This window comes from Ipomoea triloba, chromosome 9, assembly GCF_003576645.1.
Source record: "Ipomoea triloba cultivar NCNSP0323 chromosome 9, ASM357664v1".
Lineage (NCBI taxonomy): Eukaryota > Viridiplantae > Streptophyta > Magnoliopsida > Solanales > Convolvulaceae > Ipomoea > Ipomoea triloba.
Window position 1 is genome coordinate 23002644 of NC_044924.1, and position 27410 is coordinate 23030053.

Sequence of the window (27410 nt, forward strand, 5' to 3'; positions counted from 1 at the left end):
CTTTTTGATTCTGCGTACCTCAACTCTGCCGCCAATCTCCAGGTTTTAGCTGACCTTTCGAATGCCGAAATTTCTCTTGGTCCTTTGGACAGTGTGGATGGTGCCGGTCCTCAGGATGTACGTGGGGACGTCAGCAGCCAGGCTCCTGGTGTTTAGTTGGTTTTTTTTTTTATGTCTTGCTTAGCGACTGTTATGGTATCGATGTCTTTCTTTTGTAGTACCGATGGACTTTTATGTATTCCTACTCGTTATTGTTTATGAAAACTACGATGTTCGTTTTAAGAGTTTATTTGTTCATGAAAACTTATTCATTGTGTACTCCTTGCTTTAAGAGTTTTATGTTATGGTGGGAAGATATATACCAATTGCCTAGTGCGTATGTGTTTCTTCCACGCAGTGGTGGGAATACTAGCCTACTATTGGCTAATGGGTGTAGGTCTTCCACTCGGTGGTGGGTATATGTTTTTCACTCGGTGGTGGGTGTATGTCTTCCACTCGGCTCGAGTTCCATATGCGATCTATTGCCTTGCCCTCCATTGTTTCCAATTTGTAGGTGCTGGGTCTTACAATTGCTGCAATCCTGTATGGACCTTCCCAGTTTTTGGCAACCTTTCTTCCTTGGCTTGGTTGTGATGCTTGCCTATCCCTGAGTACCAAGTCGCCTAAGTCAAAGTACTTAGGCTTTACTCGAGCGTCATGGTACTTTTTTACTGCCCGTTGGTATTCCACCATTCGGCACTGGGCCACATCTCTTCGTTCTTCGAGGAAGTTCTTTTCCAGCTGCATCATCTGCTCGTTCGCTTGATCTTCGTAATGCAATGTCTTGTCCGTGGGGCTCAGGACTTCTATAGGGACTTTAGCCTCGAAATCGTATGTGAGGCTGAACGGGGTTTCTCCTGTTGCTCGACGGGGAGTAGTTCGGTAGGCCCAAAGGATGTAGTCTAGCTGGTCGACCCATGCACCTCTTTCCTCTTCTATTCGTTTCTTTAATCCATCCATGATGGTTCTGTTGGCATTTTCTACCTGCCCATTTGCTTGGAGATATGCCACCGACACTTTAGTGTGCTGAATGCCATAATTCTTGCAAAATTATGAGAAATCCTTGCTATCGAATTGACGCCCGTTATCTGTGACGAGGTGTTTGAGGATGCCAAAACGGCAAATTATTCTTTTCCATAAAAATCGGCGACATTGGTATTCTGTGATCGTTACCAGCGGCTCAACCTCCATCCACTTAGTGAAATAGTCAATGGCGACTATGCAGTACTTGTGCCGTCCTGGGGCTTGTGGTAGTGGTCCCAAAAGATCTACTCCCCATTTAGCGAAGGGTATCGCCGTGGTGACGGGGGTGTAGAAGGTTGCCGGCCTACCTTGCTTTTCTGCAAACTTCTGACAGGTTTGGCAATTCTGGACCTTTTGAATGCAATCGTGGACCATGTTGGGCCAGTAATAGCCTTGGATCAGTAATTTCCTTGCTAAGGTATTGGCTCCTTGGTGAGCGGCGCATATGCCTTTGTGGGCCTCTTCTATTACTTGTTCGGCTTCGCTGGGCTGTAAGCATTTCAGTAGCGGCCCACCGAAAGATTTTTTATACAACTGGCTACCTTCCAGCCGATAAGCTGGAGCTCTTCGTTTGATTTTGGCCGCCTGCGTGGGGTCCAGCGGAAGTTCTCCTTTGGTGATGTAGTTTGTTAATTCCTCCATCCATTTGGGTAGGGGAGGCACGCCTGCTGAGGTGACGGAGGCTACTACGAGGGATTCTGTACTAGGTGCGTAGATGATCTCCTTTCTGCAAACCTGTGATAAGTGCCTTGGGATTCCTCCCAGGGATATTTTGGACCTTAAATCTGCTTCTACGTTCTCTATTCGGGGCACGTGTTGTATTTCATGCGCCTTTAATTTTTCCAATAAGCCTTCCGTAACGTCTTTGTACATCTTTAAATTTTCCCCTCTAGTTTCAAATGTGCCTTTGATTTGTCCTACCACTAGCCGCGAGTCTGTCTTGATGCGCAGGTTGCGCGCTCCTAGCGCGACTGCCAGTCTTATGCCCCCGATTACTGCCTCATACTCTGCCTCGTTGTTGGACACCTTGAATTGGTATTCCAGGGAGTAATACACCTTGAACCCTTCTGGCGTGGTTAACATTATTCCCCCTCCGCAGTGCTTGGCGCTGGCTGCCCCGTCTGCATTTAGTTCCCACCACTCATCTGGGGCGTCGTTATTTGTTTTTCCTCTCCGATCCTGCGTTGTGCATTCTACTATGAAGTCTGCTAGTGCTTGTGCCTTGATGGAAGGTCGGGGCCTGTACTCGATTCCGTATTGTGTTAATTCTATGGCCCATTTCATCATTCGCCCCGAGGACATCGGGTTTCTCAGTATCCCCGCGAGCGGTTGGTCGGTGAGTACTTCTATTGGGTGGGCTTGGAAGTATGGGACTAACTTCCGCGTGGTGGTAAATAGGGCGTATGCCATCTTTTCTAATGGCGTGTATCGAGTTTCTGCTCCTCTCAGGAGCTTGCTCACGTAGTAGACCGGGTGTTGAGTTCCCTCTTCTCGTACTAGGACAGAGCTCAGGGCTCGCTCGCTGACTGTCATGTAAAGGTACAGGCTTTCTCCTTCTTGAGGTTCGGCCAGCAAAGGGGGGGATAGCAAATATGTTTTTAATTCTTCAAAGGAGTTTTTGCATTCTTGAGTGCATTCGAATCCTTCTCTTCTTTTAATTACTTCGAAGAAGGGTAGGGATCGCTTCGCTGACCTAGACAGGAATCGGCTTAAGGCTGCTAAGCGTCCCGTTAGCTTTTGTATCTCCAGCACACTGGTGGGTGGTTGCATGTCTAGAATGGCCCTTACCTTCTCTGGGTTGGGCTCTATTCCCCTTTGACTTACCATGTAACCCAAGAATTTACTTCCTCGGACCCCGAAGGCGCATTTCTTGGGATTTAATCGGAGGTTGTATTTCTTCATGAGTTCGAAGCAGGCTCTTAAATCCATTGCGTGCTCGGTCTCTTCCTTGCTTTTTACCAATAAATCATCCACGTAAGCTTCCATGGTTTTCCCGAGTAGGCTATGAAACACCTTAGCTACCATTCGAGTGAACGTGGCCCCTGTATTTTTTAAGCCGAACGGCATCACTTTGTAGCAGTAAACCCCGTCTGGGGTGAGGAAGGTCGTTTTCTCTTCATCCTTATCGTCCATAAATATCTGGTGGTAGCCTCTAAAAGCGTCCATGAAACTGAGTAGCGCACATCCAACCGTTTGATCTACTAACTGGTCTATCCTGGGTATGGGAAAGGGGTCTTTGGGGCATGCCTTGTTGAGGTCGGTGTAATCCACACACATCCTCCATGCAGGTGGTTTTGGCACCAATACGACATTTGCCAACCAAGCCGGGTATACCACCTCCCTGAGGTGTCCAATCTCTAATAGGGTTGCTACTTCTTTTTTCACAAACTCCCTCCGATTTGCTGCCAGGTGCCTTTTTCGTTGTACTATTGGCCGGACGGCTGGGTCTACTGATAGGCGGTGGGTAATAACTGAGGGATCTATCCCTGGCATATCTTCCAGTCCCCATGCGAACAAGATCCTATACTCTTGTAATGTCCGTAAGATATCAGATCTGGTTTCTTCTGTTAACCCCTTTCCTATCCGGAACCTTTGATCGGGCTTCGAGCTTTCTAAGGCTACTTCTTCTAATTCCGCGGCGGGTTCTGGCCTGTCCCTGGCTTCTTCCTTTGTGGTCCTTTTTGTGATGGTTTGCACTTGTAGATCTCGGCTTCCTATCTGGCGACATGTGAGGAGATAACAGGATCGTGCTGCTTGGCGATCACATCTAGCGATCCCCACTCCTTCTAGTGTTCGGAATTTCAGATATAAGTGCTTGAGCGATACTACGGCTCCTAGGTCCTCCAAACCCGGTCTTCCCAATATCACGTTGTGTGCCGATTTCAAGTCCACCACCACAAATTCCATGTTTATAGCTCGCACCCTAGGGTATTCTCCGATCTCTATAGGCAGGGTGATGCATCCTTCCGGCTCTATGCTATCTCCTGTGAATCCCGCAAGAGGTGTTCTCACTTGGTGCAGGTTCTCCTTGGTTAGTCCCAGCTTGGTGAAGGTTTCGAGATACATGACATTGACGCTGCTACCCGTGTCTACGAATACCCTTCGAACTGTGGCCCCGTTGACGTCCATTGCAATCAGGATGACGTCCCTGTGCGGGGTTGGCCCCTCGGGTAAGTCGTCATCTGAGAAGATAATGGGGTGTCTCCGGCCCTTTTTGGGCGGTGCTTTGTGCTGTCTCCATCGATAGGTTCCCCGCAAATCATGTGGATTACGAGTTTGTTGTGTTTTCTGCTACGATCGTCTTGCTCCTCTCGGGGCTCCCTTGCCATCCTAGGGGTCTCGGGTTGCACTTCAGCCTCCTGTCCCACGGGCCTTCTCTCCTGCCTGGGTCTCTCCGTTTGTCTTTGCCACTGATACGGCCATCGAGGCTGTCGGCCTCCCTGGGGCGGTCGTCCCATGTTTCGTTTGAGGGCTATTCTCTTTTCTATCAATCCCTCTAGTTCTTTCTGCAAGGTGGTGCACTCCTCCGTGCTATGGGTTGGGGATTCGTGGAATCTACAGTACTTCCCATGTCTTACCGGTATGTGGTTGACTACTGTCGCGGGGTTTTGTGGTNTCCAGATTCAATATTTAGGACTATAACATTATAAAATTAATCTCAAATTCAAAATTTTGTTTGATTTTTTAAAATTGGTATCCAAAATATTTTTAGATATGTTTTCTTTGAGTTAAATATGTCTAATATTTTTCTTTCAAGTCTAATATAAGTGTATTAATATTTGATATTCATACCAACTTTATATGAAAATACAATATAGAAAAAATGATACTTTTTCTCCTTGAATTATATACTTATAGCGTTTTTCTCTCATAAATTATTCATATATTTACATTAGCCACCTCAAATATTTTAAAAGTAACAATTTTTCTCCATGTTCTCTAAATGAACATTTTTACCGTACCCTTAAAAATAAAGGCACAACATGTATTTCATTTATTTTTGCTTTGCAACAAATTATTGCTTATATGTGAGAATTAGAATAAATGCGAAAAATAGTAGACACAATTTGTAAATATTATAATTATAATTTTAATCAAATGTTAGTAAAGGCACAACATGTATTTCATTTATTTTTGCTTTGCAACAAATTATTGCTTATATGTGAGAATTAGAATAAATGCGAAAAATAGTAGACACCATTTGTAAATATTATAATTATAATTTTAATCAAATGTTAGTAACATTAATATTATAATTATAACTAATTAGCGTTAATGAATTATTTGTGTTTAAGTCTTAATTATATTCTGTTAGTAGCATTATTAACTTAAAATTATAATTATAATATTTGCAAATAGTGTCTGTTTTTTTTCGCATTTGTTGGTTTTATGACTTCTGGGTAGTCAAAGGCAGGCCAACACTACCTGTTCGAATAGCGAGAACATAGGAAGTATGTAGGAAAATGTAGCGAGAGAATATAGGTATTGTATTGCTCAGAATTGCTTGTCCCTCTCTCCATGTGTGGAGGGTCTATTTATACATATTTTGGGCCCAGAGCCCTACAAGGAGTAGGAGTCCTGGATCGCCCCATATTGGGACTCCCTGTTATATTCTAACTAATAGGCCCTAATCTTGCTAATATCACAAGTGTTAAGTTTAATCCTTATCGAACTCTTCTGTCGCTTTGAGTTGATGGTCCTTCTTGGCTTTCTTGATCCGATTGCTTTCTTGGGCCGGTCCATGTAGTCTAGGCCTAGTGTATTATCCATCATCCAGTCCCCCACTTTCTTGGGACTTTGTGGATACGAAGTCTCTAGAAAGTATACTTGCTTTCTTGGGCTGGTCCATGTAGCCCATGCCTAGTGTATTATCCATCATCCAGTCCTCCACTTTCTTGGGATTTTGTAAATACAAAGTCTCGGGAAAGTATAATTGTGTTTTCCTGTTTTGTTTGGTCTGCAAAATTTTACCTTTTTTTTTTTTTTTGGACTTCCACCACTATAAATACCTTACTCCCCCCTCATTTTCCACTTCTCCTTTCTCTCTAACCTCTCTCCTCCTTCCTTTCCCTCCATCCTTTTCCTCCTTCGTGCTCCACTGGTATGTTTTGTGCTTTTTTTTTGCCTCTTCCTTTCCCTCCCTCCTATTTTCTACTATTCATTTCTTTATCCTTCATCATCATATTTTTTTTTTGAACCGTTGGAAAAAATGCCTAGCTGACTGCCTTTCGTGCGGCGGCCGGCGACCGTCGATCGCCGGTAGTCAGCCCGGCTGACTGCCTCCTCACGCGAGACAGTCAGCCTCGGCTAATTGCCTCATGCGAGGCAGTCAGCCCTGTGGCTGACGATTTTTTTTTTTTATTTCTTGGGTTGTTTAGGCGATCGCTGCTGTTTCGGCCAACTGTAAGTGCTCTCGGGAGCGATCTCAGGAGCTGGAGGAGCTCGATGCTCGTTTTAAGGATCTCACTGTGCGGTATCAAAACCAGGTGGAGGCTTCTCTTCGCAGCCGGACTACTCACGCGGAGCTTCGGCGGGCTTGTCGGGAGGCCGAGGAGGGACGTCGTGTGGCTGAGGAGTCTCTTTTTTTCTACGGTTTCGGATTATCAAAACTCTGATACGTTTCGCCGGGATGCTTTGGCGTCCATTCGTGGGGCCTCTGATGACTTTGCCTTGATTGGCAAGGATTGGTTGGCTTCTCTAGATGGTTCTCAGTATGCGGCCGAGATGTCATTGGAGGATTATTATGAGGGATCTCGGCATATGCAGCAAGAGATCTATGCTACCCTGCAGTCTTCTAATCCTCCGTACATGCCGACTGATCTGGGGCTTCCGCCCGCTCTTCATTCTTGGGCTGATCGTTATCGAAATGAGGGCCCTGGCGCTCCGGTCCTAGGCTCAGGTGTTGCCTCAGGGGCGCATCCTCCGGGCTTTGCTTTTCCATCTGATTCGGGTGGACGACGCGAGATTCTTTTTGATTCTGCGTACCTCAACTCTGCCGCCAATCTCCAGGTTTTAGCTGACCTTTCGAATGCCGAAATTTCTCTTGGTCCTTTGGACAGTGTGGATGGTGCCGGTCCTCAGGATGTACGTGGGGACGTCAGCAGCCAGGCTCCTGGTGTTTAGTTGGTTTTTTTTTTTATGTCTTGCTTAGCGACTGTTATGGTATCGATGTCTTTCTTTTGTAGTACCGATGGACTTTTATGTATTCCTACTCGTTATTGTTTATGAAAACTACGATGTTCGTTTTAAGAGTTTATTTGTTCATGAAAACTTATTCATTGTGTACTCCTTGCTTTAAGAGTTTTATGTTATGGTGGGAAGATATATACCAATTGCCTAGTGCGTATGTGTTTCTTCCACGCAGTGGTGGGAATACTAGCCTACTATTGGCTAATGGGTGTAGGTCTTCCACTCGGTGGTGGGTATATGTTTTTCACTCGGTGGTGGGTGTATGTCTTCCACTCGGCTCGAGTTCCATATGCGATCTATTGCCTTGCCCTCCATTGTTTCCAATTTGTAGGTGCTGGGTCTTACAATTGCTGCAATCCTGTATGGACCTTCCCAGTTTTTGGCAACCTTTCTTCCTTGGCTTGGTTGTGATGCTTGCCTATCCCTGAGTACCAAGTCGCCTAAGTCAAAGTACTTAGGCTTTACTCGAGCGTCATGGTACTTTTTTACTGCCCGTTGGTATTCCACCATTCGGCACTGGGCCACATCTCTTCGTTCTTCGAGGAAGTTCTTTTCCAGCTGCATCATCTGCTCGTTCGCTTGATCTTCGTAATGCAATGTCTTGTCCGTGGGGCTCAAGACTTCTATAGGGACTTTAGCCTCGAAATCGTATGTGAGGCTGAACGGGGTTTCTCCTGTTGCTCGACGGGGAGTAGTTCGGTAGGCCCAAAGGATGTAGTCTAGCTGGTCGACCCATGCACCTCTTTCCTCTTCTATTCGTTTCTTTAATCCATCCATGATGGTTCTGTTGGCATTTTCTACCTGCCCATTTGCTTGGAGATATGCCACCGACACTTTAGTGTGCTGAATGCCATAATTCTTGCAAAATTATGAGAAATCCTTGCTATCGAATTGACGCCCGTTATCTGTGACGAGGTGTTTGAGGATGCCAAAACGGCAAATTATTCTTTTCCATAAAAATCGGCGACATTGGTATTCTGTGATCGTTACCAGCGGCTCAACCTCCATCCACTTAGTGAAATAGTCAATGGCGACTATGCAGTACTTGTGCCGTCCTGGGGCTTGTGGTAGTGGTCCCAAAAGATCTACTCCCCATTTAGCGAAGGGTATCGCCGTGGTGACGGGGGTGTAGAAGGTTGCCGGCCTACCTTGCTTTTCTGCAAACTTCTGACAGGTTTGGCAATTCTGGACCTTTTGAATGCAATCGTGGACCATGTTGGGCCAGTAATAGCCTTGGATCAGTAATTTCCTTGCTAAGGTATTGGCTCCTTGGTGAGCGGCGCATATGCCTTTGTGGGCCTCTTCTATTACTTGTTCGGCTTCGCTGGGCTGTAAGCATTTCAGTAGCGGCCCACCGAAAGATTTTTTATACAACTGGCTACCTTCCAGCCGATAAGCTGGAGCTCTTCGTTTGATTTTGGCCGCCTGCGTGGGGTCCAGCGGAAGTTCTCCTTTGGTGATGTAGTTTGTTAATTCCTCCATCCATTTGGGTAGGGGAGGCACGCCTGCTGAGGTGACGGAGGCTACTACGAGGGATTCTGTACTAGGTGCGTAGATGATCTCCTTTCTGCAAACCTGTGATAAGTGCCTTGGGATTCCTCCCAGGGATATTTTGGACCTTAAATCTGCTTCTACGTTCTCTATTCGGGGCACGTGTTGTATTTCATGCGCCTTTAATTTTTCCAATAAGCCTTCCGTAACGTCTTTGTACATCTTTAAATTTTCCCCTCTAGTTTCAAATGTGCCTTTGATTTGTCCTACCACTAGCCGCGAGTCTGTCTTGATGCGCAGGTTGCGCGCTCCTAGCGCGACTGCCAGTCTTATGCCCCCGATTACTGCCTCATACTCTGCCTCGTTGTTGGACACCTTGAATTGGTATTCCAGGGAGTAATACACCTTGAACCCTTCTGGCGTGGTTAACATTATTCCCCCTCCGCAGTGCTTGGCACTGGCTGCCCCGTCTGCATTTAGTTCCCACCACTCATCTGGGGCGTCGTTATTTGTTTTTCCTCTCCGATCCTGCGCTGTGCATTCTACTATGAAGTCTGCTAGTGCTTGTGCCTTGATGGAAGGTCGGGGCCTGTACTCGATTCCGTATTGTGTTAATTCTATGGCCCATTTCATCATTCGCCCCGAGGACATCGGGTTTCTCAGTATCCCCGCGAGCGGTTGGTCGGTGAGTACTTCTATTGGGTGGGCTTGGAAGTATGGGACTAACTTCCGCGTGGTGGTAAATAGGGCGTATGCCATCTTTTCTAATGGCGTGTATCGAGTTTCTGCTCCTCTCAGGAGCTTGCTCACGTAGTAGACCGGGTGTTGAGTTCCCTCTTCTCGTACTAGGACAGAGCTCAGGGCTCGCTCGCTGACTGTCATGTAAAGGTACAGGCTTTCTCCTTCTTGAGGTTCGGCCAGCAAAGGGGGGGATAGCAAATATGTTTTTAATTCTTCAAAGGAGTTTTTGCATTCTTGAGTGCATTCGAATCCTTCTCTTCTTTTAATTACTTCGAAGAAGGGTAGGGATCGCTTCGCTGACCTAGACAGGAATCGGCTTAAGGCTGCTAAGCGTCCCGTTAGCTTTTGTATCTCCAGCACACTGGTGGGTGGTTGCATGTCTAGAATGGCCCTTACCTTCTCTGGGTTGGGCTCTATTCCCCTTTGACTTACCATGTAACCCAAGAATTTACTTCCTCGGACCCCGAAGGCGCATTTCTTGGGATTTAATCGGAGGTTGTATTTCTTCATGAGTTCGAAGCAGGCTCTTAAATCCATTGCGTGCTCGGTCTCTTCCTTGCTTTTTACCAATAAATCATCCACGTAAGCTTCCATGGTTTTCCCGAGTAGGCTATGAAACACCTTAGCTACCATTCGAGTGAACGTGGCCCCTGTATTTTTTAAGCCGAACGGCATCACTTTGTAGCAGTAAACCCCGTCTGGGGTGAGGAAGGTCGTTTTCTCTTCATCCTTATCGTCCATAAATATCTGGTGGTAGCCTCTAAAAGCGTCCATGAAACTGAGTAGCGCACATCCAACCGTTTGATCTACTAACTGGTCTATCCTGGGTATGGGAAAGGGGTCTTTGGGGCATGCCTTGTTGAGGTCGGTGTAATCCACACACATCCTCCATGCAGGTGGTTTTGGCACCAATACGACATTTGCCAACCAAGCCGGGTATACCACCTCCCTGAGGTGTCCAATCTCTAATAGGGTTGCTACTTCTTTTTTCACAAACTCCCTCCGATTTGCTGCCAGGTGCCTTTTTCGTTGTACTATTGGCCGGACGGCTGGGTCTACTGATAGGCGGTGGGTAATAACTGAGGGATCTATCCCTGGCATATCTTCCAGTCCCCATGCGAACAAGATCCTATACTCTTGTAATGTCCGTAAGATATCAGATCTGGTTTCTTCTGTTAACCCCTTTCCTATCCGGAACCTTTGATCGGGCTTCGAGCTTTCTAAGGCTACTTCTTCTAATTCCGCGGCGGGTTCTGGCCTGTCCCTGGCTTCTTCCTTTGTGGTCCTTTTTGTGATGGTTTGCACTTGTAGATCTCGGCTTCCTATCTGGCGACATGTGAGGAGATAACAGGATCGTGCTGCTTGGCGATCACATCTAGCGATCCCCACTCCTTCTAGTGTTCGGAATTTCAGATATAAGTGCTTGAGCGATACTACGGCTCCTAGGTCCTCCAAACCCGGTCTTCCCAATATCACGTTGTGTGCCGATTTCAAGTCCACCACCACAAATTCCATGTTTATAGCTCGCACCCTAGGGTATTCTCCGATCTCTATAGGCAGGGTGATGCATCCTTCCGGCTCTATGCTATCTCCTGTGAATCCCGCAAGAGGTGTTCTCACTTGGTGCAGGTTCTCCTTGGTTAGTCCCAGCTTGGTGAAGGTTTCGAGATACATGACATTGACGCTGCTACCCGTGTCTACGAATACCCTTCGAACTGTGGCCCCGTTGACGTCCATTGCAATCAGGATGACGTCCCTGTGCGGGGTTGGCCCCTCGGGTAAGTCGTCATCTGAGAAGATAATGGGGTGTCTCCGGCCCTTTTTGGGCGGTGCTTTGTGCTGTCTCCATCGATAGGTTCCCCGCAAATCATGTGGATTACGAGTTTGTTGTGTTTTCTGCTACGATCGTCTTGCTCCTCTCGGGGCTCCCTTGCCATCCTAGGGGTCTCGGGTTGCACTTCAGCCTCCTGTCCCACGGGCCTTCTCTCCTGCCTGGGTCTCTCCGTTTGTCTTTGCCACTGATACGGCCATCGAGGCTGTCGGCCTCCCTGGGGCGGTCGTCCCATGTTTCGTTTGAGGGCTATTCTCTTTTCTATCAATCCCTCTAGTTCTTTCTGCAAGGTGGTGCACTCCTCCGTGCTATGGGTTGGGGATTCGTGGAATCTACAGTACTTCCCATGTCTTACCGGTATGTGGTTGACTACTGTCGCGGGGTTTTGTGGTGGGGGATCTTCCCTTACCCGAGGCAGGTGTATCTCATGTACCGCCCTTGCCCCCAGGGTAGGGATGACCCGGGGTCGGTGGGCTACCGGCGGGTGGCTAGGATTGATCCTATCCCTTCGTTTCGACGATCGATCCACTGGACGCGTTCTTGTTTCCTCCAACGGGCGTTTCTCTCGTCGCCTCTGTTTTTGTCGTAAGGCCTCCTCTGTTTCGGCGTATCTGTTTGCTCTTTGTATGGCCTGAGCGTATGTCTCTGGGGTATCAGTTCGGAGACTTGCGAACAGATCGCCAGCTTTTAAGGCCTCCATAAATAATGTTATGGCTATCCGGTCATCCAGACCTTCCACCGTTTGTATTTCTTTCTTCCACCTTCCGAGGAATTCCTTTAGGGTCTCCGTCTCCCCTTGTTGTACGGCGGTTAAGGCTGTGAAGTGCCTTTTAGTCTTTATGCTCCCCGCAAAGTATGTCAGGAATTGCTCGCCCAGGGTTTCGAAACAATCAATAGTCCGAGGTGGTAGTGATAAAAACCATCGCTGTGCTGCCCCCTTCAGTGTCGAAAAGAATACCCTACAGTACATTGGGTCTTCTGCTCCTAATATCATCATTTTTGCTTGGAAGTCAATCAGGTGGTCACTGGGATCCTCTGTTCCATCGTATGTGGGCATTACCGGGCATTGAAAGTTTTTAGGGGCGCAATATTCCTATATCTCTAGAGTGAACGGATTGGCGGATAGGAGGGAACGTGCCATCGGCTGATCCCTTCCTCCCTCCATCTTTTTCCGGAGGTCTTTTAGTTCCTGGCGAGGTTACTTATTTCTACATCTCGATGCTCCCGATCCTGACTCGAGGTTGGATCATAGTTTTCGCCTATGCCTTCTCGTCCGGCGGGGGCCTCTTTCTTCCGTGGCTCATCTTCCGGTGGTTTTCCCCCGATCGTTCGACCTGATTTTAGGAATTCGCACAGTTGCGCCGCGACCTCCATTATGTTGGGGGGGAATTCGTCCGGCTGGGTCTGAGGGACTTCGTCGCCCAGAGAATGCTCCCCCGGACCGATTCTCTCCCCTTTGTGAGGGTCCTCTTGGTTGGGTAGCTCGTGCGTGGTGGGATTTTCCTGCGAATTTCCCGCTGGCAGGCCTGGTTCCTTCTCCTGTTGTGTCACCATGTTTCTCAAGTTCGGAGGAAAGTACGGAGCTTTTCAGTATCGGATTTTCTCAAGTTCAGAGGAAAGTACGAAGCTTTTCCGTATCGATCGCCACGGACGGCGCCAATGTTAGTTTTATGACTTCTGGGTAGTCAAAGGCAGGCCAACACTACCTATTCGAATAGCGAGAATATAGGAAGTATGTAGGAAAATTTAGCGAGAGAATATAAGTATTGTATTGCTCAGAATTGCTTGTCCATCTCTCCATGTGTGGAGGGTCTATTTATACATATTTTGGGCCCAGAGCCCTACAAGGAGTAGGAGTCCTGGATCGCCCCATATTGGGAGTTCCTGTTACATTCTAACTAATAGGCTCTAATCTTGCTAATATCCCAAGTGTTAAGTTTAATCCTGATCGAACTCTTCTATCTTTTTGAGTTGATGGTCCTTCTTGGGCTTTCTTGATCCGATTGCTTTCTTGGGCCGGTCCATGTAGTCCAGGCCTAGTGTGTTATCCATCAGCATTTATTCTTATTCCCAATATATGCATGCAATAATTTATTGGAGAAGAAAAATAAATAAAATACTTATTTTTAAGTGTAGAAACATCAATTTGTACTAAAAAAAAATGTTCATTTAACATAAAAAGAGAAACATTGTCACTTTTAATAATCGATGGACTAATGTGAATACATGAATAATTCAAGGGGGGAAATGCCATGCATAAGCATATTTCCCTGTAATATATATAACTAAAATATCTAAACCAATAATGGATATGAGTTCATCCAAAATCTAAAATTAAAGTTCAGATTTTGAGTTTTAATTTAAGTAGTATGAATAATGTGTAAGTAAATGTTGGTAAGTAGGTTATGTTGGGATGCATGCAATGCGAAAATAAATTATAGATGATGATGGCAGTGATGGGTAAGTAGGATAAAATGATAGCATTGAATCATGGCCTCATAGGGGTGAGTAGATAAGTAAATAGGTTGCAAAGGAAAATACTACGTGAACTCCTAAATTCTACTCCATACTTTCCCAACACAAAAGTTTGATGTTGACACTTTCCTTGGAACCCACAGGATGAGGATAACTTATCATATATTGCCACATCAGGGAGTAAAATTGGGAGAGCATAAAATGGGAGTCCATGTAATAGAACTCGGTTGCAAATTATATTATGAACGAAAGTTCACCTGCATTCTAGTCCAAAACAATGTTGTTCTATTTTAAGTATCAATATCAGTGAATAATGTTTAATAATATTATTATATATTATATTCATAATATTTGTTATATACGTTTATAGGAGGCCGTTCAAGTGAGAACGGATAGTCCAGCAGAGAACTAAGAACAACTCACAGCTGTCCACGTGTCTAAATCTAACACATCAGAAACACTGATTTAAAAAAGGGAAAATAACATCTTTAGTCCCTGAGTTATAGGGGTAGTGTAGACTCAGTCCCTGAGTTATAGCTGTATGCGAGTTTAGTCCCTCAGTTATTCGCGAAGTGGCGAGTTTAGTCCCTGGACATTAAATTTGACGAAAAAATTTAAAAATATTCAAAATTTGAGGGGTAAAATAGGAAATTCACATTTTATTATTCTTCTTATATCGAAGTGCAAGTAAATTGTGTTAAAAGTGCAAGTAACAGTTTCATATAGTGCACCTAAGTGTAACTAAAATGTATTACAAGTGCAAGTAAAATGTACACTAAGACTTAATATTAAGTACACATAACGTTATAATTAGTTGCACCAGACGTTATCATTAAGTGCACCTATGTGAAAGACTTTATCATTAGGTGCATGAATGTTACCAATGTAAATTACTTACACTTGTAAGTGAAAATAGTTGCATTTGTAAGCGGCTTTACTTGCAAACTTGCACCAGTTACTTGCACTTGTAACACATTTTTACTTGCACCAAAGTTTGAATTATTTACAGAAAATAATTAGATTACTTAAAACAATTTTTTCAAAAATTTATTAGCTCACACTATTCCCTACACACATCCAAAACCTCCGATCCTACTAGGATTATCACTAGTCCACGATGTTTGAAGACTCAACTTGTTGTCACAATAACAATGTTGAATAATAGAAATCGACTCCCCTACATAGTGATACCATTGCCTCGAAAAGCTTGAAGATGAAGAAAGATGGTCCCCTATTTGTTGAGTATTCCATTTTGAAAACATTTTCTAAGAGAAAAAAAAATCTAGTAATTCAAATAAATATACTTTGCTAGGCTTTTTTGGGAGGGGGATTGGTATTTGGAAGCAATTTTGTATTAATGTTTCAACATTTTTCCTAGGGTTCTAGAATTTGGTTAAGAAATTCCTTCATTGATATGATAAGAAATGTTGATGTATAAGAAAAGGGTAAAAGACTTGATTATATATTCTTGCCCTCATTTAACGCCTACCACACCGACATTTAACAAGAGGACTAAATTTTAAATAACTTGTTTTATTGCAAATTCTCTCTCCCTCTCCCTCTCCCTCTCTCTCTCCTCCTATCTCTCAACTCCTCTCAAACTCACCATTTCTCCTCCATCAAAGAAAGAAAAAAAATCCAAAAATCATAGTTTATGATACTCTTAATTCGATTCAGCCTAACTCTTAAATAGTGTAGGACGATTCATTTGGTTTTGGGGAATTAAGGGCACACGATTAGGTTAGTCGCATTAGGATTCCTATACCTATTTGATTGATTGACCAATAGGTACAAGTATGCTATTGTACATTTCAAATGAAGTCATACCTTCTACTTGGTGAGTCTTAAAATGATGTAAAAGATTTAGAGAATCTGAACAAATTTGATTGCATACTCCACAAATTACTGGTCCCCAATCAAGCAATCACAACGAAAAAAAATTTGACTATCGTTACTTGACATAATTGTGTACTCACAACTACTTGGGAATATTTAAGGTATATAGAAGGGAGAGGAGAGAAAAAAAAGAGAGGGAAAAACACAAGAAAAAGATTGTATTAACTCGCCCAAAGGGCGTGCGCTAGGCGTGTCAGGTGCATGTAGCGCACACTACTTAAGATGTGTATTTTTGTATTTTTTTTTCCAAAGTGGAGCCCAAAAAAATTAGTTTTCTCCCTCTCTCTCCTCCTATCTCCTAGCTCCTCTCAAACTCACTATAAAAAATAAAAAACAATCATAGTTTATGATATTCTTAATTGGACTCAACCTTAACTTTTAAATAGTGCAGAACGATTCATTTGGTTTTGGGGAATTAAGGCTACAAGAATTGGTTAGTTGGGATTCCTATACCTATTTGATTGATTGACCATTAGGTACAAGTATGCTATTGTGCATTTAAAATGAAGTTATACCTTCTACTTGGTGAATCTAAAAATGATGTAAAAGATTTAGAGAATCTGAACAAATTTGATTGCATGCTCAATAAATTATTGGTCTCCTATCAAGCAAGCACGACGAAAAAAAATTTGACACAAAGAAGGATAATAGTATAATATGCAGGTGTACACGCGCGTCTGTGTGTATATATATACGTGTAAGAGCAACCCGTTGATGGGTTTTGGGTAGATTTTTGTGGCCTCACTAGCTTTTTTCTAAAAATTGAAATTTTAAATTAATATTAAAAATTGTAGTTATCATAAGTGGGAGCGTGCGATGTACGTGGATGGAGCTATAGGAATACATCTATCATTGTGATTTATAAATGAAGTCGTAGCGTCTACCTGGTGAGTCTGGTAATGAAGTAAAAACCTACAGAATCCGAACAAACTTGATCGCATACTCGACAAACTATTCGCCTCCTATCAAGCAACCATTGATAATTAAATTCATTGGTTGACTTGCCACCCGCCGTAAAGTTAAAAGTTTGACCGTCACCACCGTTTGACATAGTAGTGTACATACGAACTAGAGAGGATTTAAGGTTTGGTGTGAGACGCTTGAATGGTAGATGTCATATTTATATACATATACAAGTGAAACTGTGTAGGGCCCAGTAAATTTAATTTTTTTGTTAGTATTATATTATTGAAAATAATCAAAATACTAATTGTGCAATCACAACTACTTGGGAAGATTTAAGGTATATAGAAGGGAGATGAGAGAGAAAAAGATGGGAAAAAAAGAAAAATATGGTATTAGCTCACCCAAAGGGGATGTGCATTAGGCGTGTCTGGTGCGTTTAATACACACTATGATGCGTATTTTTTTGAAGGTGGAGCCCAAAAAAACTTGATTTATTGTAATTCTCTCTCTCCTCAAAAAAAATCAAAAACAGTAGTTTATGATACTCTTAATTCAACCCAACCTAACTCTTAAATAATACTCTCGCGGTATATTAAGAGATTTTTAGATATTAATTTAAAATTTTTACTTACATGAAACAGACATTTTGATAAATTATTTTAAAAAATTATTTTATAATTAGATAAAAAAATTGTGAGCCAATTCAATATATTCAGGTTATGTTTTTTTTTTCTTGAGTTGATTATTATAATTATTGGATATAAGTTCCAAAAAAATTATATATATTTTTTATTAAATTTTTAAATTTCAATTAATGAGATATAATTGTTATGCACAAATAAATAATATAACTGTCATAAGATACACAGATTTAATTATAAATTACCAAAATGTAAAGGTTTGAATATAATCACTGCAGAATTCGAGCTAAGTAGTGTTGCTTTCAAGGTTTATTGTCACCACCATTTAAAATGTAGTGTGCAAGCCAATTTGTTCGTGTTAAACATTTGATACATTTCCATGTAGTGCAGGACGATTCATTGGGTTTGGGGGATTTTGGGCGCACAAGATTTGGTTAATTGGTTTTTTTATATTTATTTGATTGATTGACCAATAGGTACGATACAATTATGCTATTGTGCATTTAAAATGAAGTTATACCTTCTATTTGGTGAGTCTTAAAATGATGTAAAAGATTTAGAGAATCTGAACAAATTTGATTGTATACTTAACAAATTATTGGTCTCCAATCAAGCAAGGACAACGAACAAAAATTTTGACACAAAGAAGGATAATAGTATAACACGCAGGTGTACACGCGCGTGTGTGTGTATATATATACGTGTAAGAGCAACCCGTTGATGGGTTTTGGGTAGATTTTTGTGGCCTCACTAGCTTTTTTCTAAAAGTTGAAATTTTAAATTAATATTAAAAATTATAGTTGTCACTAGTGGGAGCATGTGATGTACGTGGATGGTGCTATAGGAATATATCTACCATTGTGATTTATAAATGAAGTCGCAGCGCCTACCTAGTGAGTATGGTAATGAAGTAAAAGACTTACAAAATCTGAACAAACTTGATCACATACTCGACAAACTATTGGCCTCTGATCAAGCAACCATTGATAATTAAATTCATTGGTTGACTTGCCACCAGCCGTATAGTTAAAAGTTTGACCGCTACCGCCGTTTGACATAGTAGTGTACATACGAAATGGAAGCACTAGAGAGGATTTAAGGTTTGGTGTGAGACACTTGAACGGTAGATGTCATATTTATATACATATACAAGTGAAAGTGTGTAGGGCCCAGTAAGTTTAATTTTTTTGTTAGTATTATATAATAGAAAATAGTCAAAATACTAATTGTGCACTCACACTACTTGGGAAGATTTAAGGTATATAGAAGGGAGATGAGAGAGAAAAAGATGGGGAAAAAAGAAAAGAAAAAGGTGGTATTAACTCACTCAAAGGGGACGTGCCCTAGGCGTGCACTAGGATACGCATATTTGTATTTTATTTTCAAGGTGGAGCCCAAAAGAAACTTGTTTTATTGTAATATTCTCTCTCTCTCTACTATGCTCCCCCGAAAAAAAAATCCAAAAACAATAGTTTATGATACTCTTAATTCGACTAAACTAACTCTTTAATAATACCCTCTTTGTATATAAAGAGATTTTTAGATGTTAATTTTCAATTTTTAGTTATATGAAATAGACATTTTGATACATTCTATTTTTTTTAAATGGTTTTATAATTAGATTTAAAAAAAATTGTGAGCCAATTCAATAAAGTCAGGTTATGTGTTTTTTTTTTCTTAAGTTGATTATTATAATTGGATATAAGTTCAAATTACTGGTTTCAGCTCCAATCAAGCAATCACTACAAAATTTTTTTTATTATCGTTACTTGACATAATTATGTACTCACAATTACTTGGAAAGATTTAATGTATATATAAGGGAGAGGAGAGAGAAAAAGAGGGGAAAAAAAGAAGAAAAAGATGGTATTAACTCACCCAAAGGGGCCAAAGACCTTGTGGTCCAGTGGCATCGAACCCTTTCCTTTATACGGGAGGTGGTGGGTTCGAGAGCAATGCTGACTCTTGTGCTTAAATAGGTTGAGAAAGTAGTTATGAACAGATACTGCATTGTAATAGTATTCAAAAAAAAATCACGTTAAATGCATATTTTTGTATTTTTTTCAAAAAAAAAAACTCACGTTAAATGCATATTTTTGTATTTTTTTTCAAGGTGAAGCCCAATTCAGAATGCGTTTAAGCGTGGATCACTGGTTGGGAAGTCATATGGATGGCAGTGAAATATTTAATTCTATAAATTACATTAAATAGTATTAGTGAAATATTTAATTCAATAAATTACATTAAATAGTATTCTTAACCCATATCCGCTACCAATAAAAAGTTATATAATCCTTGACATGAGAACAATAATACATATGCATATATATATAGGTGTAAATTGTAAGGGTCAACAAAAAACGCGTACTCTCCCTTAGAGTGGAACATAAAAGTATTAGCAGAAAAAAGGAACATTAATAAGAGGAAAGTTTGACACAAAGAAGGATAATAGTATAATACGCGCACGTGCGTGTGTGTATATATATAGGTGTAAGAGCAACCCGTTGATGGGTTTTGAGTATATTTTTGTGGCCTCATTTTTTTTCTAAAAATTGAAATTTTAAAATAACATGGGAGCGTGGGATGTACGTGGATTGATGTGGTCGTATTTGAGCGATTTGTGATCCAAAATATATTGGTGCACCATTGACAACAGGTGAGAGAAATGCACCTTATCTTATATGATGCTCAAAATCGTAAATACATTGCTCCGTGTTTGAAAAAAAGGATATCACAAACTTGACAAACCACTAGCTTCCAAATATTGATTGAACCATCTACATTCGTATGTTGGGAATTAAAACTATTACCTACCATGACGATGGTGTGAAAACTTAAAAGTGATAGTAAAAAAATAAAAAGAAAGAACAATAGTGGATTCTTTGACATGAGAGTAGTAATATATATGCCTAGGTGTAAATTGTAAGCTAGGGGGTCCACAAGAAATGCGTACTTTTCACTTAGAATTGATATATAATTTAATTTATTTCAAACAAATAAATGAGTATCAATACAAATATTAAATTCTATATGTATATGATTAAAATTTTAAATTTAATTCCTGTATTATTTAATACTCGATCAGTTAATACCTAATTTAGTTATTGACTATAGTGATTTTTATTTTTATTTTGTCCTAAACGTCTTTTTGTGCCTAATTAGGTCACAAATTTTGATAATTTAAGTAAACATATTTATTGTTAGAATTATAGAATATTTTTAAATATATAATTGCAGTTGACAGTTGTATTTTAATTCTTCGTGCTAATTAAATTTGAAGGGTGGACCAACCTTCTTTTTACGACAGCAATTAATAGAATTTCCATATTTAATTTCAATGGTGGGCCAACCTTCTTTTTATACACTTACATTTATTATTCAAAAATTGTCACTCTTAACATGGAAAATGAATATTTGGGTAACTATTGCATATTACATTTTGGAGTGATAATTGTAAGTGTGGTTAGTAGTTTCCTTTTCAATAATATACATATAGAATTTGATTCAATAATATACATAATAGTATAATATGCGCACATGAGTGTGTGTATATATATATATATATATATATATATATATATGTAGGTGTAAGAGCAATCCGTTAATGGGTTTTGAGTAGATTTTTGCGGCCTCACTTTTTTTTTTCTGAAAATTGAAGTTTTAAAATAATATTAAAAATTAGAGTGGTCACTAGTGGGAGCGTGCGATGTACGTGGATTGATGTGATCGTATTTGAGAGATTTGTGATCCAAAATATATTAGTGCACTATTGACAACAGGTGAGAGAAATGCACCTTGTCTTATATGATGCTCAAAATGGTAAATAAGTTGTTCGGTGTTTGAAAAAAAAGGATATCACAAACTTGACAAACCACGGCACATATTTGATTATAAATTACCAAAATGTAAAGGTTTAAAAATGATTATCAAGACATAAAATGTAAACATTTGAATATAATAACTGCAGAAACCGGAGCTAAGTAATGTTGCTTTCTACGTTTATTATCACCACGGTTTAAAATGTAGTGTGAAAGCATATTTGTTCGTGTGAAACATATGATACATTTCCATGTAGTGCAGAGCGATTCATTTGGTTTTGGGGAATTTAGGGCACAAGATTTGGTTAGCTGTGATTGCTATACCTATTTGATTGATGGACCAATAGGTACATGTATGCTATTGTGCATTTCAAATTAAGTCATACCTTCCACTTGGCGACTCTTAAAATGATGCAAAAGATTTAGAGAATCTATACAAATTTGATTACATACTCGACAAATTACTGGTCTCCAATCAAGCAATCACTACGAAATATTTTCATTATTGTTACTTGACATAATTATGTACTCACAACTACTTGGGAAGATTTAATGTATATATAAGGGAGAGGAGAGAGAAAAGGAGGGGAAAAGAAGAAAAAGATGGCTTTAACCCACTCAAAGGGGGCGTGCGATGGGCGTGCCTTTGGTGCGTTTAATGCACACTAGGACGCATACTTTTTTTCAAGTTAAAAGTGTTCATTGGTTGACACTATGATGTCTACCGTTCAAGCGTCCCACACCAAACCTTGACTTGCCGCCGGCCGTAAAGTTAAAATTTGACCGCTACCGCCGTTTGACATAGTAGTGTACTCACGAAATGGAAGCACTAGATAGGATTTAAGGCCAGGTTTGGTGTGGGATGGTTGAACGGTAGACGTCATATTAATATACATATACAAGTGAAAATGTGTAGTGCCCAGTAAATTTAATTTTTTTTTGTCATTATTATATAATAAAAAATAGTCAAAATACTAAAGCATAAAACTCTTATTACATGTTTTGGTTTTAATAAAGGAAAAAGGAAAAGAATAAAAACAAATTTTGTAACTCTTTTCATCAGTCAAAGTACACTGCAATAAGAAATGGTGAAAAAAAATCGAATAAAAAATTAAAATAAATGTAATATTATTACTCGTATATAATTCTCAAAATCTTTTTTTTTTTACTCGATTATGCAGAAATTTGTGCGCCATTAAATAGCTCATTAATTGATTGCATTAATATAGTATTTTATTAAAGAGTAGATCAATCAAAATTTGATAAGAAATTTATTACTTTCTTCTTTTGGAATTCCCAAGTATTAAATTGATATCTAAAACATTTTAAAATTTAATTTGTTAAATATTCACATATTGACATATATTTATAATGTAATTAATAAATCGCAATTAATCATATTGGATATAATTTAAGCGTGGATAACTGGTTGGCAAGTCATATGGATGGTAGTGAAATATTTAATTCTATAAATTACATTAAATAGTATTTGTACTATTACATTATATACTGTACTGAACGTTCACAATTTACATATAATTTACATATTACTGAATATTCACAATTCTCACCATTTGAATTGTGAATATTAAATATGCAAATTGTGATAGGTCTACCCTGCAAGGTGGACCGAACCTATGGTATAACTATTGAAAATTTTATGAAGCTACTTGTTTACCCTTGATAATTTCTATAATATAATTTTTTTGTCAAATATAATGGATTCTGTTAGACTTAATAAAACATAGACATAATTAAAGGATTAAAATAACCATTTTTTTCCTTTATTTAAAAGAAATATCTTAAGCAGGGAAAATGATATGAGATTTGGTTCACAAAATAGTATGGCATAAAATAGCATTTCACAATATTCACAGGTGTTATGTCGTGCTCTGAGAGATTGCCTGTACTCATGCACAACATCTTGTGTACCGTAGAATGTCACTAGAAGCGCGTACACACACGCCACATGCCACATTTATAAATTACACGGTACACACTCTAAAATTGCATTGTGCATACGTTCACATTGAAATCAATACATACACATCATACACCACTACAATCAAATTGTTATGCACAAATAAATAATATAATTGTCATAAAATACAAAGATTTGATTATAAATTACAAAAATATAATATAAAGGTTTGAATATAATTATCAACACATAAAATGTAAAGGTATAAATATAATATAAAGGTTAATTGTCACCACCGCTTAAAATGTAGTGTGAAAGGAAGTTTGTTCATGTGAAACATTTGATACATTTCCATGTAGTGCAGGACGATTCATTTGGTTTTGGGGAATTTAGGGCACAAGATTTGGTTAGTTTGGATTGCTATATCTATTTGATTGATTGACCAATAGGTGCAAGTATCCTATTGTGCATTTCAAATTAAGTCATACCTTCCACTTNTTTTTGTTTTTTTTCCAAGGTGGAACCCAAGGATGCGTTTAAGCGTAGATCACTGGTTGGCAAGTCATATGGATGGCAGTGAAATATTTAATTCTATAAATTACATTAAATAGTATTCTTAACCCATATCCGCTACCAATAAAAAGTTATATAATCCTTGACACCAGAACAATAATACATATGCATATATATATAGGTGTAAATTGTAAGGGTCAACAAAAAACGCGTACTCTCCCTTAGAATGGAACTTAAAAGTATTAGCAGAATAAAGGAACATTAATAAGAGGAAAGTTTGACAGAAAGAAGGATAATAGTATAATGCGCGCACGTGCGTGTGTGATTATCGTTACTTGACATAATTGTGTACTCACAACTACTTGGGAAGATTTAATGTATATATGAGGGAGAGGAGAGAGAAAAAGAGGGAAAAAAATAAGGCTTTAACTCACTCAAAGGGGACGTGCGATGGGCGTGCCTCTGGTGCGTTTAATGCACACTAGGATGCATACTTTTTTTCAAGTTAAAAGTGTTCATTGGTTGACACTATGACGTCTACTGTTCAAGCGTCCCACACCAAACCTTGACTTGTCGCCGGCCGTAAAGTTAAAATTTGACCGCTACCGTCGTTTGACATAGTAGTGTACTCACGAAATGGAAGCAGTAGAAAGGATTTAAGATTTGGTGTGGGACGCTTGAACGGTAGACGTCATATTTATATACATAAACAAGTGAAAGTGTGTAGTGCCCAGTAAATTTAATTCTTTTTGTCATTATTATATAATAAAAAATAGTCAAAATACTAAAGCATAAAACTCTTATTTCATGTGTTGGTTTTAATAAAGGAAAAAGGAAAAGAATAAAAACAAATTTTATAACTCTTTTCATCAGTCAAAGTACACTGCATTAAGAAATGGTGAAAAAAATAGAATTAAAAATTAAAATAAATGTAATATTATTACTCGTATATAATTCTCATAATCTTTTTTTTTGACTCGATTGTGCAGAAATTTGTGTGCCATTAAATAGCTAATTAATTGCTTGCATTAATATAGTATTTTATTAAAGAGTAGATCCATCAAAATTTGATAAGAAATTTATCACTTTCTTCTTTTGGAATTCCCAAGTATTAAATTGATATCTAAAAGATTTTAAAATTTAATTTGTTAAATATTCACATATTGTCAATCAGGGTAAGGACATGAATTCATCTGCAAAATAAGAAATAGAATATCATTTTCACCTAAATAAGTTTATTTAATTTTTAAATTTATTTTTATTCTGCAAATACATTATTCCCTTGCAATAAAATGACCATTTCCAAAGGGACCGTTATATTAGCAATTCATTGGGTCTGCAAATATAGTCATAATGTAATTAATAAATCAGAATTAATCATATTGGATATAATTTAAGCATGGATCACTGGTTATTGGCAAGTCATATGGATGGAAGTGAAATATTTAATTCTATAAATTACATTAAATAGTATTTGTGAAATATTTGATTATATGAATTACATTAAATAGTATTCTTAACCATTACCGCTACCAATAAAAAGTTATATAATCTTTGACTTTTTATACATTGAATATAAGGAAATGTTACAAATTCTTAACATTGTATTAGCCAAAAAAAATTTAAAAAAAATAATACATATTATACTATTAATATAATTTATAAAAGATTATAAATTGACACAAAGAAGGATAATAGTATAATATGCGCACGTGCGTGTGTGCATATATATAGGTGTAAGAGCAACCCGTTGATGGGTTTTGAGTCGATTTTTGTGGCCTCACTTTTTTCTAAAAATTGAAATTTTAAAATAATATTAAAAATTAGAGTAGTCACAAGTGGGAGCGTGCGATGTACGTGGATTGATGTGGTTGTATTTGAGCGATTTGTGATCCTAAATATATTTGTGCACCATTGACAACAGGTGAGAGAAATGCACCTTGTCTTATATGATGCTCAAAATGGTAAATAAGTTGTTCGGTGTTTGAAAAAAAATCATAAACTTGACAAACCACTAGCTTCCAAATATTGATTGAACCATCTGCATTCGTATGTAAGCTAATACCCTCACAAATTCTTTGTACATTTTGATATGTTCAACTCACAAAATCCATTACAACTTTAGTTATTGAAAAGAATAAATTCAATCAATCAAGGCGAAATATTACATTGGAAGGCAACAATGTGCACTACAAGGTACAAAGATGTGCAATCGAAACAATTATGATACCAAAAATGATAGTTATTCAACTTCATCGTTATTGAAACAATTACTTTCACAAATCTTTTGTACATTTTGATATGTTAAACTCACAAATTTCATTAGAAATTTTGTTATTGATGAAAATATTGAATTCAATAAGCCATTAGAAACTGTTTGCTCTAAAAGTGATAAAAAATGCACTCGAAGAAGGAAAAATATGCACTGAAAGTATTAAAATAATGCACCAAAAGACAAAAAAAATTAATTTACTTGCACAAAATTACCATAATTCCATGCACAGCAGACGTGCGATGGTATTAACTCACCCTAAGGGACGTGCGATGGGCGTGCCTTGTGCGTTTAACGCACACTATGATGCATATTTTTGTATTTTTTTTTCAAGTTGGAGCACAAGGATGCGTTTAAGCGTGGATCACTGGTTGGCAAGTCATATGGATGGTAGTGAAATTTTTAATTCTATAAATTACATTAAATAGTGTTAGTGAAATATTTAATTCTATAAATTACATTAAATAGTATTATTAACCCATATCCGCTACCAATAAAAATTTATATAATCTTTGACACGAGAACAATAATACATATACATATACATAGGTGTAAATTGTAAGGGTCCACAAAAAAACGCGTACTCTCACTTAGAATGGAACTTAAAAGTATTAGCAGAAAAAAGGAACATTAATAAGAGGAAAGTTTGACAGAATGAAGGATAATAGTATAATACGTGCATGCGCGTTTGTGTATATATAGGTGTAAGGGAAACACGTTGATGGTTTTGAGTAGATTTTTATGGCCTCACTTTTTTTTTTTTAAATTAGAAATTTTAAAATATTATTAAAAAGAGTTAATAACCAAAATGGTCCCTCGACTATGTTGTAATTACCAATTTGGTACTCGACTATCATTCTTACACAATTAAGTCCTCAACTATGTCGTAATTACCAAAAGGAGTAAAAAAAACAAATTAGTTTCCTGTTTGTTTTTCTGCTTTCTAGTTCGATATCTCTTTATTGTTTTCGTATGTGGGGCCTTGGTTGTCCATCAGGGACGATATCCAGATTAAGTGTGGGGGGTACTATTTCTGATGACATTTGGATGAAGTTTGCTTGAAGGACTCAATTTGCAGCAGAAGGTAATGTGCTTTCCTTGTGTTGTGGCTGTGACTATTTTTCCTTTCTGCTAGTTTGTGGTTTGTTTTGGTGGTACTTGTGCAGCCTAGCTTGTAAGGGATGAATCAAGGTTGAGCTTGTGTTTAATTCAGTCTCTTGCCAATAATTGGGTTAACCTCTAACCTAAATGATTCTCCTGTGTGTTATGCATTGCTAGTGAAGGCTTATGTGGGATTCCGGTGATACCTGTTCTGGCATAGCTTGTCTCAGTGCTCTCATAGTGAAATCTAGAATTTGCATGCTTTGAAGTGATTTAGGCCATTGTTGTTAGCCCAAGCCTTTAAACCTACCTTGTGTTACAATTATTTTCCCTAGTTGTCCCCTTTGAGCCTTGTTTTTGTTTAATAAGTGCAAAAGCACTTAACCCCGTTCTTTGTATTGTTTTTCTTGTTTAGCCATATCATTTAACCCTTAGCCCTTAGCCATATATTTTCCATTCACCCTTAGAGAGAATGTAGCATTTGTTCTTTAATTTAGAGGAGACTTACCTTTTTGAGCTTACTTTTGATAGAGTTATTCATGTTATCTTTGTT

General features: G+C 39.1%; 3 protein-coding genes across 3 annotated transcripts; all 3 read right to left on the reverse strand.

The window, feature by feature from the left end:
• Nucleotides 1-255: 255 nt before the first annotated feature.
• LOC116029772 lies at nucleotides 256-4191 on the reverse strand. Its single transcript, XM_031271814.1, has 3 exons — nucleotides 1213-4191; nucleotides 526-1065; nucleotides 256-264 (listed from the first exon to the last, which is right to left on the reverse strand). The coding sequence occupies exons 1-3, from the start codon at nucleotides 4189-4191 to the stop codon at nucleotides 256-258; spliced, it is 3528 nt and encodes a 1175-aa protein (XP_031127674.1).
• Nucleotides 4192-7284: 3093 nt separating this feature from the next.
• LOC116029773 lies at nucleotides 7285-11220 on the reverse strand. Its single transcript, XM_031271815.1, has 3 exons — nucleotides 8242-11220; nucleotides 7555-8094; nucleotides 7285-7293 (listed from the first exon to the last, which is right to left on the reverse strand). The coding sequence occupies exons 1-3, from the start codon at nucleotides 11218-11220 to the stop codon at nucleotides 7285-7287; spliced, it is 3528 nt and encodes a 1175-aa protein (XP_031127675.1).
• Nucleotides 11221-11225: 5 nt separating this feature from the next.
• Nucleotides 11226-12371, reverse strand: LOC116029774. Its single transcript, XM_031271816.1, has one exon. It carries the CDS (start codon nucleotides 12369-12371, stop codon nucleotides 11226-11228), a length of 1146 nt encoding a protein of 381 aa, XP_031127676.1.
• Between the last annotated feature and the right edge of the window lie 15039 nt (nucleotides 12372-27410).

What these genes read in the sequence shown, in the direction of transcription:
- LOC116029772 (XM_031271814.1), bottom strand. Translation starts at nt 4,191, where the DNA reads ATGGACGTCAACGGGGCCACAGTTCGAAGGGTATTCGTAGACACGGGT. An exon ending in GGATGGAGGTTGAGCCGCTG is followed by an intron (nt 1,066 to 1,212) that starts GTAACGATCACA and finishes TATGGCATTCAG; the next exon opens with CACACTAAAGTGTCGGTGGC.
- LOC116029773 (XM_031271815.1), bottom strand. Translation starts at nt 11,220, where the DNA reads ATGGACGTCAACGGGGCCACAGTTCGAAGGGTATTCGTAGACACGGGT. An exon ending in GGATGGAGGTTGAGCCGCTG is followed by an intron (nt 8,095 to 8,241) that starts GTAACGATCACA and finishes TATGGCATTCAG; the next exon opens with CACACTAAAGTGTCGGTGGC.
- LOC116029774 (XM_031271816.1), bottom strand. Translation starts at nt 12,371, where the DNA reads ATGCCCACATACGATGGAACAGAGGATCCCAGTGACCACCTGATTGAC.